Genomic DNA, 17490 nt, shown 5'->3' on the forward strand with positions numbered 1-17490 from the left:
AATCCATTATACCATTATAATGTTTTCCTGTCTATTCTGGAAATTACAACTACTAACAATACCACTTTTTCTTTTCTTTTTTGGCCAATGGAAAACACTGGCAAACACATTATTTCTAAGTGCCCTAGTTTCCACATCTATAAAAGAAGAGATTGGTCTAAAATTTCTGGCCTCTACAAAAGGATGCAAAATATAGCAGGCAGCTATTAACATTAACCTATATCTAAATCGTGATCCTAGTCGAATAAATCCTGATCGCTGAGAATTCTTTTGGACAGGGCCTCGGAGGCGGAAGAAGGCATGATGCTCCACAGCACATTTCCATAAATGTTTGCAAGCTTTTGGATGATCCAGTCTAAAGACAAATGTATGTTCCTGCTCTTTGCCCTGAAAAAAGATAAAAGGAGAGGTAATCATTAGGTCAAACAGTCCTGCTCTCTGCTACTCTGCTATAACTACAACCACAGCAATACCAAGAACCAAATAACAGATCCAGTTTGCTCCCTGAAACTGACACTCTTTATAGCTACCTATACAAAAAGAAAGAGTTGAAATCAAGCCGCCCATTTTCTCAGCCAATATAAAATTATGCCTAAGAGGGGTCTCTCTAACTATGTGATCTCATTTCTCAGAGATACATAAAATGAGGCTTTATCTGTCATACTTTGGGATAAATATATAATTATAATTAAAGGATAACATAAGATCTGGCAATACATATCAACAGACTTAAAGATGTCCACACTCTGTCATAGTAACCATACTCGCAAGAATCTAATTATAACAGTTAACATCCACAGGCACTTCCCTAAAACTTTCACATGATACTTCAATGATACTATTAGCCCCATTTCATAGATAAGGAAAAATGCTCAACATCACTAATCATCAGAGAAATGCAAATCTAAACCACAATGAGATATCACCTCACCCCAGTCAGAACGGCTATCATCAACAAGACAAATAGTAACAAGTGTTGGAGAGGCTGTGGAGAAAAAGGAACCCTCATACACTGTTGGTGGGAATGCAGACTGGTGCAGCTGCTATGGAAGGCAGTGTGGAGGTTCCTCAAAAAATTACGAATAGAAATACCATATGACCTGGCAATCCCTCTCCTGGGTATCTACCCAAAAAATCTCAAAATATTTATACATAAAGACAAGTGTGCTCCAATGTTCATTGCAGCTTTGTTTACGGTGGCCAAAACATGGAAACCAAAATGTCCTTCGATAGATGAATGGATAAAGAAGTTGTGGTATATATGCACAATGGAATACTATTTGGTGGTAAGAAAAGATGAAATAGGACCGTTTGTGACAACATGGATGGATGCTAAGCGAAATAAGTCAGACAGAAAAAGCAGAGAACCATATGATTTCACTGATATGTGGTATAAAAACCAAAACAACAAAAGAACAAGACAAACAAATGAGAAACAAAAACTCACAGACACAGACAATGGTTTAGTGGTTACCAGAGGGTAAGGGGGGAGGGGGGTGGGAGATGAGGGTAAAGGGGATCAAATATATGGTGATGGAAGGAGAACCGACTCTGGGTGGTGAACCCACAATATGATTCATAGACGATGTAATACAGAATTGTACACCTGAAATCTATGTAACTTTACTAACAATTGTCACCCCAATAAACTTTAATTTTAAAACAAGCTACACAGAAAAATGAATAAAAGATGAATGAATGAATGCACTACTCATATTACAGAATATTATATATAGTTTAAAATGACGTAGATCTATGTGGCTACACTTGTTTAGGTAAAATTAAACAAGCTGAAAAAAAAAAAAACAAATACATACACACACACGTATATATATTGGTGGCCAGCTATGGGCAAGGAAGGGGCAAGCTGGGGGGGTATGACCTTAGCTGTATCAAATATACTGTTATGTATCTATTTCTAAAAGATAATTCTGAAGCAACAATACCAAAATGTGAAAGCTAAATGGGTGAAATTGATATTAACTTGTTTCTTTGTACTTTTCAGCATATTTAAATTTTTAGAATTTAAACTATTTTGTCATTTAAAAATATTTTATAAACTCTATATGTAGTTTCTTCATGACCTCGGTATGGGCAAATAATATTCAATTTTAAGGCACAAAAGTTACTGACTACAAAAGAAAAACTTATAAACTGTATTACATTACAATTGAAACCTCTAATTTATCCAAAAGATACTATTAAGGAAGACAAAAGGCAAACCAGGGAGAACATACCTGCAACACATATACAAAACACTAATACCCATAATATATAGAGAACTTCTTCAGTGAGGAAAAAAGCACATGACCCAATAGAAAAATAAACAAAAGACTTGAATAGGCACTTCAGAAAAGAGAATATCCAAATATTCAATACACATATAAATGCTACACATGCAGTCTTCGGGAGAATGCAAATTAAAAATGATTCTACTACCAGAATAGCTAAAATGAAAAAGAGAATACCAAACATTAGCAAAAAAATAAAAAAGAACAAATGAAACTCATACACTGTAGGTGGGAGTGTCAAGTTATATAAACACTTCGGAAAAGCCTGGCAGTATGCACAAAAGCCAAACGTATGCATAGCCTAGTGTTCAGAGAAGCACACTTCTTAATAGCCAAAAACTCAAAACAATTCAAATGTCTGTCAACAGTAGGATGGATAAATAAGTGTAGTCTACTTATAAAATGGAATACTATATAACAATAAAAATAAGCCAACTACAACTACTTGGTGCAATAGGGCTAAAGCTCACAAATACGAAATTGAAATAAAGAAGCCAGAGACAAAGAGAACATTTAGTTAGGTTTCCGAAGTTCAAAATACAAGCAAAAACTAATGTGTGATGTTAAGTCAGGAGAGTGATTACCCTTGGGGCACTGTACTTGGTGTGTGTGGGGGAGCACAAAGAAGATTCTATTATTCTGGTAGTATTCTATTTCTTCATCTAGGTGATGGTTATACACGTGTATGTGAAAATTCAACAAGCTATACATTTATTTTTGCACTTAACTGCAAAGGTATATGTTATACCTCAATGAAATGTACCAACAAAAACTACACACGGAAAAATGTATAAACTAACTCAAAGTAGGGAAAACCTTTCTATGATACAAAACCCGTAAGCCATAAATTATCGACAAATTCACCTATGTACATTTTTAAAAATACATGGCAAAAATCACAATAAGCAGTGTTAAAAGATAAACAACTATTAGACAAAATATTTACAATTTCTACAGTAAAGGGCAAAACCTGTAAGAAAAAATGTTCAACAACCCAAAAGAAAAAATGGGCAAAGGATATGAATAGTTTGGAGAAAAGGAAATACAAATAACTCAAATGTATGAAAAGATACTCAATATCACTCACAATAACAAATAAAAATTAAACCTATAATGAATTCCATTTTTCACCTTTCAGATAAACACCCTGTGAGGAAACAGGTTTGTACACGGATAAACAGTACAACTTGACAGGATTTCTCTATATCCAAGACAAACGCACATAACCATTTGAAAAAGCTAGTCCACCTCCAGGAAATTATCCTACAGATACTTGCCAATGTACAAATTAATGTCTACAAAGTGAGTAAATGTCAATTAATTGAGAATTAAGTAAATTATGGTATATCCACACACTAGAACACTATGCAGTTTTAGGTTTTTTTATTAAAACAAAGAGCATTTTATGTACTGAAACGAAAAAACTCCCAAAGATCCCAAGTTATAATGTAAAGTTAAAAAAGGATAAGTAGAGAACAGTATATAAGCATGCTAACTTCTTCATAAAAAAAAACTGATACACACATTTGCTTGTATATATGTATAACGTACCTTGAAAAAGATATCCAAGAAGCTAATACTGTATTAGATCAAATCTAAAATGCCATCGTCTTGTAAGATGCACAATCATTTTATGGCCCAGTATTACCAATTAAATCATGACCATGTTTCTTATCATAGAATTGTATTTTGTTCTTGAAGGAGTGCCTTTAGATTTACATACAAGTATCATTTAATCACATATATGCTTACATAGAAAAGAAAAATAATTCGTAACATTTTGCCCAATTTGCTTTTATCTATAGCTATCTATATTTTAAAAATTTATTTCTTTGCACACACTATATTTTTTATTTACTCACAATTCTGTGAGTTTTGACAAATGCATGGAGTATAGCAACCATCACCAAAATCAGGATACAGAAGAGTTCTCTCATCCCCCCAAAATTCCGTGCGCTCTTCCTTTGTAATCGAGCTACCTCACTCCACCTAGTCCCAAACAAGCAGTGATCTATTCTCCATTCCCATAGGTTTCCCTTTCCCAGACTGTCATATAAAGGGACTCAGTCAATCTTTTGAGTCAGGCCTCTTTCACTTAGCGTAATGCATTTGAGATGCACCCATGCTTTCATGTGTATCAATCAGGGACTCGATTTAACTGAAAAAAAAGGTAATCCTTAGTTTAGAAGGCTTTATTAAACAATATTATTAGATCTTTTGATTAATCTTTTTGATCGGGTATTAAAGAGTTAAAGACATTTAAATGTAATTTTTATACAAATAAGATACATTGTCAATGAAGACTCAGGAATAGTCTTTTATATTGTCTTTAACCTTTAGGGCAGAAAAACCGTATGTTGAGGATGGTGTGACCTGAAGTGGGAAATTATTTAGTTAAATTATTAATTATACTAAGCTCTGTGGCTCTAAGAAACAAGGGCCATTCCCCTCTTTCGGAATAAGATGCCACATAACACACTCACTGCTACATAAGTAACGCAACACAATTCTTACCTGATCATCATCTTCTACTACCACCAGAGTTAATTTATTCTTCTTAAAATCCAACCTGGTTATCTTGGGCCTGTAACAATATGAGAATAATAGCCAGATTTCAAATAAATGTCCTCTAAATTAAAAAAAGAATTTGTTGTTACTTAAAGCATATTAATCATCTAACTTCTGAACTGAAAACTGGTAAGAGGGCAAACATGACCTGCACTGTCCATTAAAAAAGCCTCCAATCTAAAAAAACTAGTTAAGGTAACAGGAAAAAAAAATAGCATTTCAAAAGCAATACCACTACCAAAATTGATGCTGCACATTCACCAGGAATTACAAATGTTAAGCGGAAAAAAAAAAACACGAAAAAATCCATATATGCGTTTTTTCATAGGCCCCCAACTATGGTATGAGATTCTCCACACCTAGTGTCGAAGCAGCAGCACAGGAAATGGATACAGGAAAGACTATAAAGCCTTTTGAAATGTATAAAGGAAAACAAATTATTGATTAGGGCCTTCAACTGTATTTTCTACAGCAATTTCGGTTTGAGGAAATACATGATTAAAAAAATTTTTTAGAAACCTCACTTTGTGGCCCACTTTCCAATTCTATTTCCCACCTGTACTAAAATCCTAAACAACCTTGCACATTTGAATTCTGTATTTCTATGAACTGTAAATGTCAAAACAATGCAACTGTCACTGATTTTTAAATTTAACTTACATAAAATATAATCATAAAACATAACTCGTTTACAAGATCTGTATGAAAACAGTAAGTAAAGAAGTGTAATACCGTAGGTGGAGGAGGGGGAAGATGGAGCACTTATTTAAGTGTAACAAATACTTACATGATGCCTACTGTCAGGTACTCTTCTAAATGTTTTACATGCGTTAATTCAACTGATTCTCACAACAAGCTTATGAAGTGGTATAAAAGATGCTTTCTTTCTCTCTCCACCTAGAGCATTTTTGGCCATGAGGCATATTCCATCTGCCCACAGGGCATGCTGGAAGTGTCAGAGAATTAACACTCAAGGGCTAGGTAACTAAATACCCCAGCTCCCTCACCCATCAAGAGACAAATGACAAAGGTGTTTCTCTCCAATCTCTCCTAGCAGGGACAAATGGATGCGAAAACAAATGAAATACTATCTTCAACATTTTAAGGCAAAATAGTTTTCAACCTAAAATTCAATTCTCAGCTCAATTTTCAAGAAAGCTTAAGAGAAGATTATACCACTTTAAGGCATCCAAGGATTCAAATAATTTACCTCCTACACTCTTTTCTAAGGCAGTTACTTGCGTATATACGTGTGTGTATACTCGTGTATAAACAAATATAGATCCAGAAAAGAGATAGCAGCACTGGACAATGAGCTCTGAGAGGGTTTGAACAGGGCTGCATGACAGAAGTCCTTCACAGCAGAACATCGAGAGACAGCTGGCACAGGACCACTACCTAGAAGGGGAAGACTGCAGGCAAGAGAAGTGTCAGGAGAGAGGGAATGAGAGAGGGGGCTTATGTGTGTAGGCGATGGCACTCAGTAGCAAGGGGAGGGTCTCTGCATTAGAGAGCTCTGAAGGGTAACAGTGGTTTGCAGTCTTTCATAGCTATAAGATTTGTCTTATGTATGGCTAGCAGTTTGCAGTGGCATATGCAAACCAGACAGGTTCTAAATAGCTAAATAGCTAAAAACATATTTATTGGGCTATGTGTAAAGCAAGTGGATGTGTAAGAATTTGAGCTAACAGCCCTGGCACGCTGTGGAAGAAGTAAACAACATAGGGGCCAACATACAGGGCTCACCCTCAGCCCACATATATAATACCAGTGCACTACTGAAGTCTGTACCCCACTTCTGACACAGACAATACTGTAAACAGTATTTCCTGATTTCTAGCTTTCAGGACCAACCAGACAAAACCTGAAGAACTTAATTATGGTCACGAAATCTAAGATATCTATCCTTGATGTAAAAGTAAAACACAAATACAAGATGTAAAAGTAAAACACAAATACAATCTAAAAGTTTGGGTGATAGAAGCTGGGACACAGAAAGAGAAGCGTAGCTTAAAAGGAGGGGTAAAAGAATTAATATCTTCCTTTTACACAATAAGGAGTAGGGAGTCAAGATTGTGGAACAAGAAATACTGAAAACAGTAACATAATTATATGACGGGAATTAAGTGCCCACGTGAACATTTAATACATATAAAAACATGATATTTATATTAAAACACGTATTTTGAAATAACTTGAAACTAATGGAAAATATGGATACAAGTTTTAAAAATTGCCTGTGAGGAGTGGAACTAAAGATGGGTAGGAGTATGACCGGAGACAGCTCCAATTCATTTACAAGTTTTTCAGAACTACCTTATTTGATTTCCAAATTCTATTTTATGTACTACCTTCATGTAAATGAAGTTATATGAAGTTTTCTATTTACACATTAAAAAAACCAAAACAATAGATATCTTTGACATTAACTCTGCTTACCAAAAAAATAAGCCAATTTTGGTCTCTCCTTCAAAAACAAGGACTCCTGTTGGGGTTAGTCCCAAGCTATAGTCATTTCCGTCTCTAGCCTAATTTAAAGAAAACAAAATATGTTAGCTTTATTTGCATAAAACAGGTTTCACATTTTCATGCAACTGTTTAATTTTATTTTTACATTGAATTATATTAATTATATACAGGTAATATTAATATGCAAGGTTTTTTAAACAATTACAATATTCAAAATAACATTCTCAGGGTTATTCATGTATACATTTAATTTGCAGAAACTGTTGAGGTATGTCTTTACTGAAAATAGTTATACTCCCACTACAAAGAAAGCGCTTTCCATATTCTCCCCATATTCTACTCAACACTTAAATCACAAATTAAAAAAAACACACAAAAACTGTCTTTGTGGGAAAATTTAGCTACTTAAACTGAAAGTAACTCAAATCACTATACAAGTTATAATACAGCTTACCAAAGTCGTCTTAAGTTACAAATTTTCAACTTTACTTCCTAAATTATTTTAATTTTTTATACAGCCTACTCAGCTTACATGATATAAAATTATACGAATATGAAGTGAAAGGATAAAAAGTGGTTTAAAAAAACCTACCAAAAAAAAAAAAGAAACAGCCTAAAAGAACACACATACCTTTTTTGGAGATTTTGGTTGTGTCTCTTCTTTCTTATAATCAACCTTTATGTGAGACTCACACATCTAGAGTACCCACCGCCAGCCCATGCAACCTCCACAGCCTCTCTCATATTGAAAAATTCCATAGTCACCTTGAATCTTGAAGGAATATGTTTTTTAAAAAGTATCAACACAGTGCTTACCTTGACCACATGCATATCAACCCCATACATTTCTAGCCATTTGGCTTTATTCAGATAATTGGTTTCAGCTTGTGCTGGTGTCTGACCTCTGAAATAAAAAATAACAATGTAAAAAATAATAATGTATGTAAAATGAATTCTATACCAAGTATAGAAATAGAAGAAAACAAATATGAGATCACTATTATGGTGCTGTTAAAGAAAGTGTGATCAAATGTCTCGTACCTGTATTCCTTCCATTTCTCAAAAATAGCCAGCTCCATCTCTTCAGTCTGAATGGGCAGGAACCTGAACTCAGATACAAGCTCAGGACTGTGCTCAGCAAGATCATAGTCACCAAGTTCAGCTGCAAACGTAAGTTTCACCAAGTTATATTTAGTTAATAACTTTATTTCCTGCTGAATCTTTCTTCAAAACCAATTTTACTAGTAAATATTGCTAGTATTAGATTCTTTCTTAAACAACCAGAATTCATAATACTCAAACCATTCCCAAAAATAAATCTAGCTTAGACTAATGACTTATCTGTCTATACGCACAAATTACATATTTGTGGTTGGTGGTGTATTTCTAATTAAATGTCTTTGATTTACTCATACCTTATAATGCTTAGCCTTTGAAAATCTCTTTCTAGACTTCCACAGAGAGATACCTTTTGACCTTATAATGAATAAGTAAGAGTATTTGTCAATCCTTAACAATTAGCTGGCATCTTTAAGAATCTAATATGCATAGAACATGACATCATATACCACTACAAGACATGGTCTCTGTCCTCCTGGAACTTTGGATTACGAATCTTAAAGAACTAACAAAGAGTAACTGCTAAAATTTGGGGATAAGGAAAGCAGTAGGAAAAGAACTAGACAATGCACAAACATTTATGGACTCATCTGTGGTTATCTCTGAACTGTGGGTCTGGGAAGAAGGGGAAACATTCTAATTTTCTATACTTTATAATGTTTTCCCTTAAAAGAACATTTTACTCATATTTTTCCATTTTTATAAAAAAATCTAGCCGTGGAGAGAAAAAATATACATGAGAATTACCTTGAGATAATCATAAAAATGGTGATAACATTATTTATTGAGCACCTTGGAAAATATTATTGCACTGCTTTATTGCTGAAGAAATTGCTCTTCTGTTTGGACTACAATGTCTTTAAGAAGTGCCAAATCAAATCTGCTACTTAATCATATCCAGGATATATACAATGGTACGGCAAAACTGAACTTGTGAGTGTGAGGAAAGGCTAATAAAAAGTATTCTAATAAAATATAAAATCATATATGAGAAACAAGGAACTCTTTTTATGAAGATGGAAGCAACACTTCAGCAAGTTTATTCTTAAAGACTTTAAGAACTAATAGAATTTGGTAAACTATCAGACATGGGGCAAAAAGATATATAGGACGTAACATGAAATTTGGAAGAATCCAAATTAATGGCACCACTGATTAAAGAGCAAGTAAGAAAGAAATTTTATTTAGGAAAATAATGTAAGTAGGGTTAAGAGACAATATAACAGTCACATGCGTGAATCAAGCAGTAAGTATTTAGGGAGCACTACTTTGAACAGTGTTTTGTTAAATACAAAAAAATGTATAAAAACCGTATTTTCAAGAAGCATATACTTTGTCTATCATGAAAATTACACGAGACAAAGACAGACTATAAGATGAAATAAATGGTGTAATACAGATATTGGAAATGACAGCTTTTCAGTAGATCTAAGTTTTAGAATTAACAACATATAGGAATTTTTAAAAACGTAAAATAATGTGCTTTCAAGAAAGATGCAGGCAATTATATACTTTTGATCATTACAATGCTAGATTGAGGAATATCATTTTCCCCAATTAGTAACCAGTTGACAACAAATGAAAAAAGTTTTAATTTTATAGCCAAACTAGGACAATGGACAGAGGTAGGTAGATAACAATTTATATTAGTGGCACATTTTTGAAGTACAGAAATCTCCTCCTGTCACTAACTTGTCTATCAATAGGAAAACAGGCTTTCTTAAATAGTGAAGCACAAAATGAGCAAAATATTAGATTTACCATAAAATGTTAAATATTTAGTCATTATTATCTATACAATGGCAAATAAATACTACTGATCTAAGAGGGGGTGAGGATAAATATGGAAATCACTCCTCAAAAAGCACAAATTATAATCAGAATATTTCTTTCCATTTTATGAACAAAAATTGAAATTACAGTTTTACTAAAATGTCAATTTTTCAGAAGAAAATGCTTAAGTTTAACCATATTTGATCAGTATAACAAGGTACCCAAAAAATGAGTTTTTTGTTAATCTCATTTATTGGAAAACCCTTTTTTTATCCTTTAAAATAATCATCGGGAACTTTTAAACACTCTAAGTATTTCTTTCATGGATTCATTTAAGAGTAAGACTAAATGCAACCATGTGGCTATTGCAACATCTTACTAATTTATTAATGTACTCTCTCTAAGGAGAAAAATTAGCCGAGGGTCCAGTTATAACATTTATTGAATAATCAAGGAGACAGCAATTTTTGTTTGAAAACATTATAGATGGAAAGGGAGTAAATAAAGTAAAAGGGAAGAAAAAAAGGCAATGTTCTAAAACAAGTGTAAAGACAAGTCAGAGTTGGATACTGATACAAATTAGACAAAAACAGTGCTGTTTCTCTTCTCGCAGGTCATTTTGAATCTTTTAAAATTCTCTAATTGAACACACACTAGAGGAATTATGCTTTACTCCCAATAGTCAACATGAAAATAGCTTACCTTGAAGATTATAAGCTGCCAACTGAACTGCTGTATCAAAGGGACATTCTAATCTGAAACCAAAGCACAAATTTGTTAAAACAAGTCAATTTTACAGCCTTCGTTTTAAGATAAATGGAAATACATACTTTATGTTGACCATTTATTTTTCATAATTAACTATGAATTTATTTTTCAAAAATATTTTTCAACTACTCAAGAAAACATGATTTACCTTAAGCAACTAATACTCACTTTCCACTGAGAATATCTTGTTTTAACTGAAGAACAAATAAATACCTAAGAAAAACAAAAGGCACAAATTTAAATAAACAGAACAATCTACTGTAAAAATAATCCCACCCTTCTAATTTGAGAAGAAACATTGTTATAGAATTTTATCCACAATAAAGTCTGTAGGGGGGGAGGGGAAGGAGGCAATAAGTATCAGGATGGTAGCATGCCCACAAGGTAACGGCAAGAAATGATAGGCCACAAAGTACAGTACAGACAAAAGGTTTAAGGCAAATTACTGAGAACGAGTTCTGTGAGCTGAGTTAACTTTGACAACGCAACGACCTCATATGTGAAGGGATACAAGCATGTATGTAACTATAGACTATAGCTATAATCTCACTGGCAGAGTAGTCAAGAGGAAATCAGTAGTTTACTCACTAAATAGTATGTTGAATGAGTCATGGATTTGCAATACAGTCAATGAAAAAATACCAAGGAGGCAAGAAAAAGTAAAAATGAGTATATGTAACCTACTTAAAGTTTATCCAAAACTATTCAAATCAGAATCCAACACTTTTCATTAATTAATGGCACTTAATAGGTAAACAAAATCAGGAGCCAACTAAAATAACCTCCCAGTGTCCAAAGATAGATCATTTTGAACATCAATAAACATAGCACTAATGTATTGAAACACATCATCTTTTAAAAAAATCCATCAGTTAATAATGATACTTAAAAAAAAGAACTCACTAGTTACCTTTGGAGGACGCTAGGGAACCAACTCTTTATTTTGAAAACTGATAAAGGAAAAGAATCTTATATGAAAAAGCACTGTCCCAAAACGAAATTGTCTGAGGTCTTGTTACCAGGGGCAAGAAATCCATTTCATTAGCTGTCTATAAACTGAAAGAATTATAAAGACAATATCCTAATATTTTAGCTAGCCTGACCAAACTTTAACTGTGTACAACTCTAGACAGTGGTCTTACCGGGTTAGCTCTTCACGAAGATTATTTGGTTCTGAGGAATAAAATTTAACTCGAAAATGCAGACAATAGGGTGAACCAACTGCAAAAAAAAAAAAAAAAAGCTTTAATTTTTTTTCATAACTACTTAAACAGTAAGAATTTTCAGTCAGTCAATTTGTCAAAATCCACTAAAGTAGGGACAGAAGATAACAGGTCATTGTGACAGTATTTCAAGGTTATAATGTAGGCTTGATTAAACCTAACACAAAAAGATGAATCAATAGTTTTTTTTAAATGTACCAACCATCACATAGCAATCTGTCCTCCCAAGAATAGATAGCTCTAAATTAATTCTAACAGTTCAGGGCCAAATACATCAAATAAAAAACTCCTGACTGTGTAATCTAACAGCCCTAAAACTCTGTGGAGCTGTATTTCTTGAGAGCACAAAGGAATGCCTGTTATTAATTGCCCATGGCAAATCCTCCCACACACTTTCCAATTCACTTCACCTACTCTGATAACCTCTATATCCTGTTATCCCATTATTTTGTAAAGACAAGAGTTGGGGTGCCCTGAAAACTGTTACTACACAGGACAACATGGATTATGCATTGAACACTGGTATTTTCCCGACTATTGCTAGGAATAACACTGATATTTTATGTGAATTGCCTCATTTCACTATTCTTAATTTTTAAAAAAAAATTACAACCTTAAAGTCTCAAAATATTTTCTAGAGCAGGGCACATGCCAAAAAGGAAAATTCTAACATAAGAAATTACTAAATAAAAATTAAGCATCTCATGGGTACTCAATCTCATTTGAAAGCTGCAAGCCTTTCTGTTGGAAACAAACCGTAAGGCACTTGAATCTAATTACCATCAATCCTATATAATTTAGGGTCAGTACAGGAGATTGAAATTGTTTTTATAAAGTAGAGAGGCTAAGAAATTCATCTGAAACATGAATTTCTTATGTTCTCACTATTAGGAATCAGTTATTAATATATAATTGTATATAATTCAACTTCCTTTTTTTCCCCACAATTTTTTTCAACTTACTTTTAACTTGCTTTTTGATGCTCTTTGTACTATCCAACCAATGCTGAAAACAAAAACAAAAATTAATTAGTTTTCCAGCAGATGACAAAACTTGACATTTTAATTACTAAAAGTTCATTTTCATCATGCTTTTATTGATAACCACAAGGAAATATTTCATGAGGAAAAGGTGAGAGTGGAAATGAGAGGGCTATCTAACCAATATCCCCATGAAGCTTATGTATGATGCAGATGAGCAAAAAAAAGACCTAAAACCAGATCTATGACTTCTGAAAACATTACCTTTGCTCTCTCAGCAACAAAGATGACATTCTAAATTTTGCCCTTGGTTTTCCTCAGTTCTTAGGAAAAAATGGATCTTTCAAAACTTAAAATTAAACAGAAGGCATCCTCATATTCTAGTGCCTGATTCATTATTAAAATAAAAATGTAAGACTTATTCACAGATCATAACCCCAAATTAAGTAAAATAACAATGTGACATATTTATTACAAAACAGACACTATTCAGAAGAGCTTACACAATAAAATTATATTTTTCTCATAACCAAGGCCATATCTATTAAATGAAGCAGTCTTTGCTCCTTTGTTTTACAAATAAAAAATGTTAACGTTGTGACTAGCAGACTTCTGGTTTCATGAATAACAACAGCCTTTTGATTTCTGTAACCTCTTCACTCTGAAATGTCCTTAACACACAGACCTGAGAACCAATTCCAGAGACTTCCACTGATAAACCCATTGCCAGAGCTCACTTCTTTTTATTAATCCCTTTACACCACCAAGTCCTAACAGTGACAGGATGCACTCACCCCACTAAGATATACATAGGTAATTGTGCTCTCTCCAGCATGCTTACAATTCCAAGCACCCAAAAGGAAAGGAGTGCTCTTCTGCTCACTAGTGCAGAGCTAAGGAATCCAGTTTCAGAAATCCAGATAGGTGAAGAGTGGGTAAACAAGGCTGCATTGTTAACAGACTTGTAACCATTTGCTTTTCTTGCCAATTATTTGCCTAGCCTCTTCCCTCCAGGCTATCCCAAGATCCAACAGTGAAATTCACAGAACTAGCAGTATGCAAAATACCTCTGCACATTGAAGTAAGATGGTCATAAACATTTCAAAAAGCAATGAAATAGTATACAATATTTTCTCTAGATTCCACGTGTGTAGGCTACTTAGCCTTTTAATAAATTCAGGTGGACATGCACTTTAGCATATTTCAATCTAACAAATGTTCAGTTTATACAGACCTCCATTAATAGAATGCTGGGCTAGCCCCTAGGCAAGAACATAATTCAATCTACTTTGTATTAGAAAAGATTTCAGTCTAGGAGAGCAAAAATTCCACCTACCATGGTCAAGCCAAGCCCAACAATCCAATATCCAAAAACCGCAGATTTAATTGTGCAAAATACCTAATACAGTCTGATGCCGATCAACTACTGGGTGTGAAATCAAATTAATGCTCATGCTCCAGATTGTTTTCTCCCCACAACTATGGATAGGGAGCTGCCCTAGCTCCAGGTTTTATCTAACATGTTTCCCCGAAAATAAGACCTAGCTAGACCATCAGCTCTAATGCGTCTTTTGGAGCAAAAATTAATATAAGACTTGGTCTTATTTTACTGTAAGACTGGGTATGGTATAATATAATATAATATAATATAATATAATATAATATAATATAATATAATATAATATAATATAATACCTGGTCTTATTTTACTTATGTAAGACCCGGTCTTATATTAATTTTTGCTCCAAAAGACGCATTAGAACTGATGGTCCGGGTAGGTCTTATTTTCGGGGAAACACAGTAGCATAACCTGCAATGATTTACCAATTTTATGGCTGGTCACCTGGGCAGTCTCTTGTAGCCAAGGTTAGGGAGGTTCTTATGCAAAATGAGTGCAAATGAACACAACCCTTCCAGGAGGCAATCTGACTATGCCTTAAAAGTAACTGTGTCTTTGACTCAACAATTCTACTTCTAGAAACCACTGTCAATGTGTGCAGATTTACCTACAAGGAATCATCTTGTTTCCCGGAAAATAAGACCTAGCCAGACAATAAGTTCAAATGTGGTCTTTTGGAGCAAAAATTAATATAAGACCCGCTATTATATATTATATTATATTATATTATATTATATTATATTATATTATATTATATTATACCGGGTCTTACATTAATTTTTGCTCCAAAAGACGCATTAGATCTGACTGTCCGGCTAGGTCTTATTTTTGGGGAAACATGGTACGTCAGAGAACGTTAAGAAAATCTATATATCCAACAACAGTAAACTGGTTAAATAATGTATTTCAATGTGATAGAACACGCAATAATTAAAATGAATGAAAGCAATACTTAAGGATCTGAAAAATTATTTGGAATGTATTGTTAAATTTTAAAAGGCAGGTTATAAAATACAAATTATTTTGTCAAAATGTAGAAATTTGTATATATAAAATGCATTTTCTTTTGGACTAAGACAATCTATAACAAAACAGTAACCAATATTATCTGAGGTAGTTAAGATTGTTGGTGATAATTTTTCCTTGTTGTTTCCTGTAATTTCAATTTACTCTACCATGAGCACGGACTGAAAACAATCATGAACCCCCTTATTTTAATATTTTATATAATATACTCACACAGTTTTATTTTTTGGCAATATTAAAAGGTATATGGAAAACAGTCCCTTCGACCCCTGCAATAAACCCCCCCACAAATACCTAATTTCTATCACCACATGCTCACCCCACCCCCCTCAAGGTATTAGCGGTTTCTGATTCCTGCCCAAGTTTCTTTAAACAAGGAAGAAAAAAAGTGTGTGTGCATGAGCGTGTAAGTGTGTGCTGGTAAAGAGTAAAGAACATTAACAATAGACGGAAAATCAACAGGCTAAATATAAATTTTGACAGAATAAACTTTGAGGCATATAAAGGAAACATTAATACCAGATAATACAAGATAGACCATTTATTACTTCAAGAACAACCTAAAGTCCTTCTTAAATAGTTATGTTAAGTTTCTTCCAGTTTAAGAAACTTAGGGCTAGTCTCATAAATACTCCCTTAATCTCTAATTTGTACCCTACTATTTTTTTTTTTTTTTTTTAAGATTAGAAGTTTAAATTGCATTCAGTTCCCAATAGGTACAGAATTTAAGCAATGTAATGTCATGAACATATGTGTGCTTCTAAAAGATAGATTTACTAGTATTATGATTTGTGGAAATTACTTTGTTTTGTAACTGTTAAATAAAATTAATATATGAATGATAATATTTGTTTTAGGGAAGTATGTTAGTCTATCCCAAAGTGCTTAAAAATATTATTTTGATAATATTATAAATAGTTACTTTACGATTGTACCCTACTATTTTTTAAGAAGCACATTAAACATAAAATCATCCCAGTGAGATAAAGGATCAGAGTTTTCTCCCAAGTAGGCATTTTAATATCTTTTCTACCTGCATGTAATAACTTCTAGTATCTGCACTCTTTTAAAACAACCCAAAATTCAGATGAAGCATCAAGCACATTTTAAAGTGAAAATTTAGGAGCTGGGGGAGTTCTGAGTGACATTCTTCTGGGGAAGGTCTGAGTTCATGTTTGTATATTCTCCAGTCTGTTTTCTTTCATCTCCTCCACATTCCAAGCCCAGGGACTGGAAAATTCAGAGCTCAGAGACAGGCACTGATAGTATTTCCCTTGATTCAGGACCTTTAGGAGTTGAGTTTAAATTACATTAGAAGATAAAGGTGAGAACATACAGATATAGATTCTTGGATGTTTAGTGCGAAACTAATATGGTTCTCCTTCCTCATGGTAGATTAAAAAGGAAACAAACCCCCTTCTAATCTCCTGCTTTTAAAGTTTGGTTGATAAACTTATCAAAGGATGTACAAAGCCACATTTCTTTCCATTCTATTACACTGGGCATGAAGGAACAACGATTGACTTGTATGTCTTAAAATATAAATAATATGCAATCACAAACACAACAGATATAACTAAACCAAACAGACTCACCTAGGGAACTTTCAAAACACTAACATACACACACCCTCATCCCAGCCCCTATAGCCAAACGGTCTGTAAACATCTCATCAAATGACTGAGGCCTGACTTCTAACTGCCTACATGGCTCTGCTGAAGAAAGACACCAGTACTTCTCAAAGAGCTTAAGGCAGAGAAACGTAAACCATCTTTAAAAACAATTGCCTCTGCAAAAAATACTTCTGTGAGGAAGAGGCTTATGCTCTGAATTAAAGATTTGTTTTGAAGCAAATTTTAACATCTTAAACAGTT

The 17490-nt window shown here is 33.5% G+C and overlaps 1 protein-coding gene across 10 annotated transcripts in view; it reads right to left on the reverse strand.

Moving 5' to 3' along the window:
- Nucleotides 1-17490, reverse strand: part of EPB41L5 (erythrocyte membrane protein band 4.1 like 5) — a 139809-nt gene that overhangs the window by 83901 nt on the left and 38418 nt on the right. For all 10 annotated transcript variants that reach the window (XM_019715485.3, XM_074335200.2, XM_019715484.3 and 7 more), the window contains 9 exons: nucleotides 13174-13216; nucleotides 12131-12209; nucleotides 11157-11201; nucleotides 10923-10975; nucleotides 8370-8490; nucleotides 8145-8232; nucleotides 7299-7387; nucleotides 4806-4875; nucleotides 218-387 (listed from right to left, as the gene is read on the reverse strand). In XM_019715485.3, coding sequence (XP_019571044.3) covers nucleotides 218-387; nucleotides 4806-4875; nucleotides 7299-7387; nucleotides 8145-8232; nucleotides 8370-8490; nucleotides 10923-10975; nucleotides 11157-11201; nucleotides 12131-12209; nucleotides 13174-13216 — 758 coding nt within the window. The remainder of the gene's footprint in view (nucleotides 1-217; nucleotides 388-4805; nucleotides 4876-7298; nucleotides 7388-8144; nucleotides 8233-8369; nucleotides 8491-10922; nucleotides 10976-11156; nucleotides 11202-12130; nucleotides 12210-13173; nucleotides 13217-17490) is intronic.

The sequence above is a fragment of the Rhinolophus sinicus genome, chromosome 17, assembly GCF_057876585.1.
Source record: "Rhinolophus sinicus isolate RSI-liver-muscle chromosome 17, RSI-T2T, whole genome shotgun sequence".
In the NCBI taxonomy this organism is placed as follows: domain Eukaryota; kingdom Metazoa; phylum Chordata; class Mammalia; order Chiroptera; family Rhinolophidae; genus Rhinolophus; species Rhinolophus sinicus.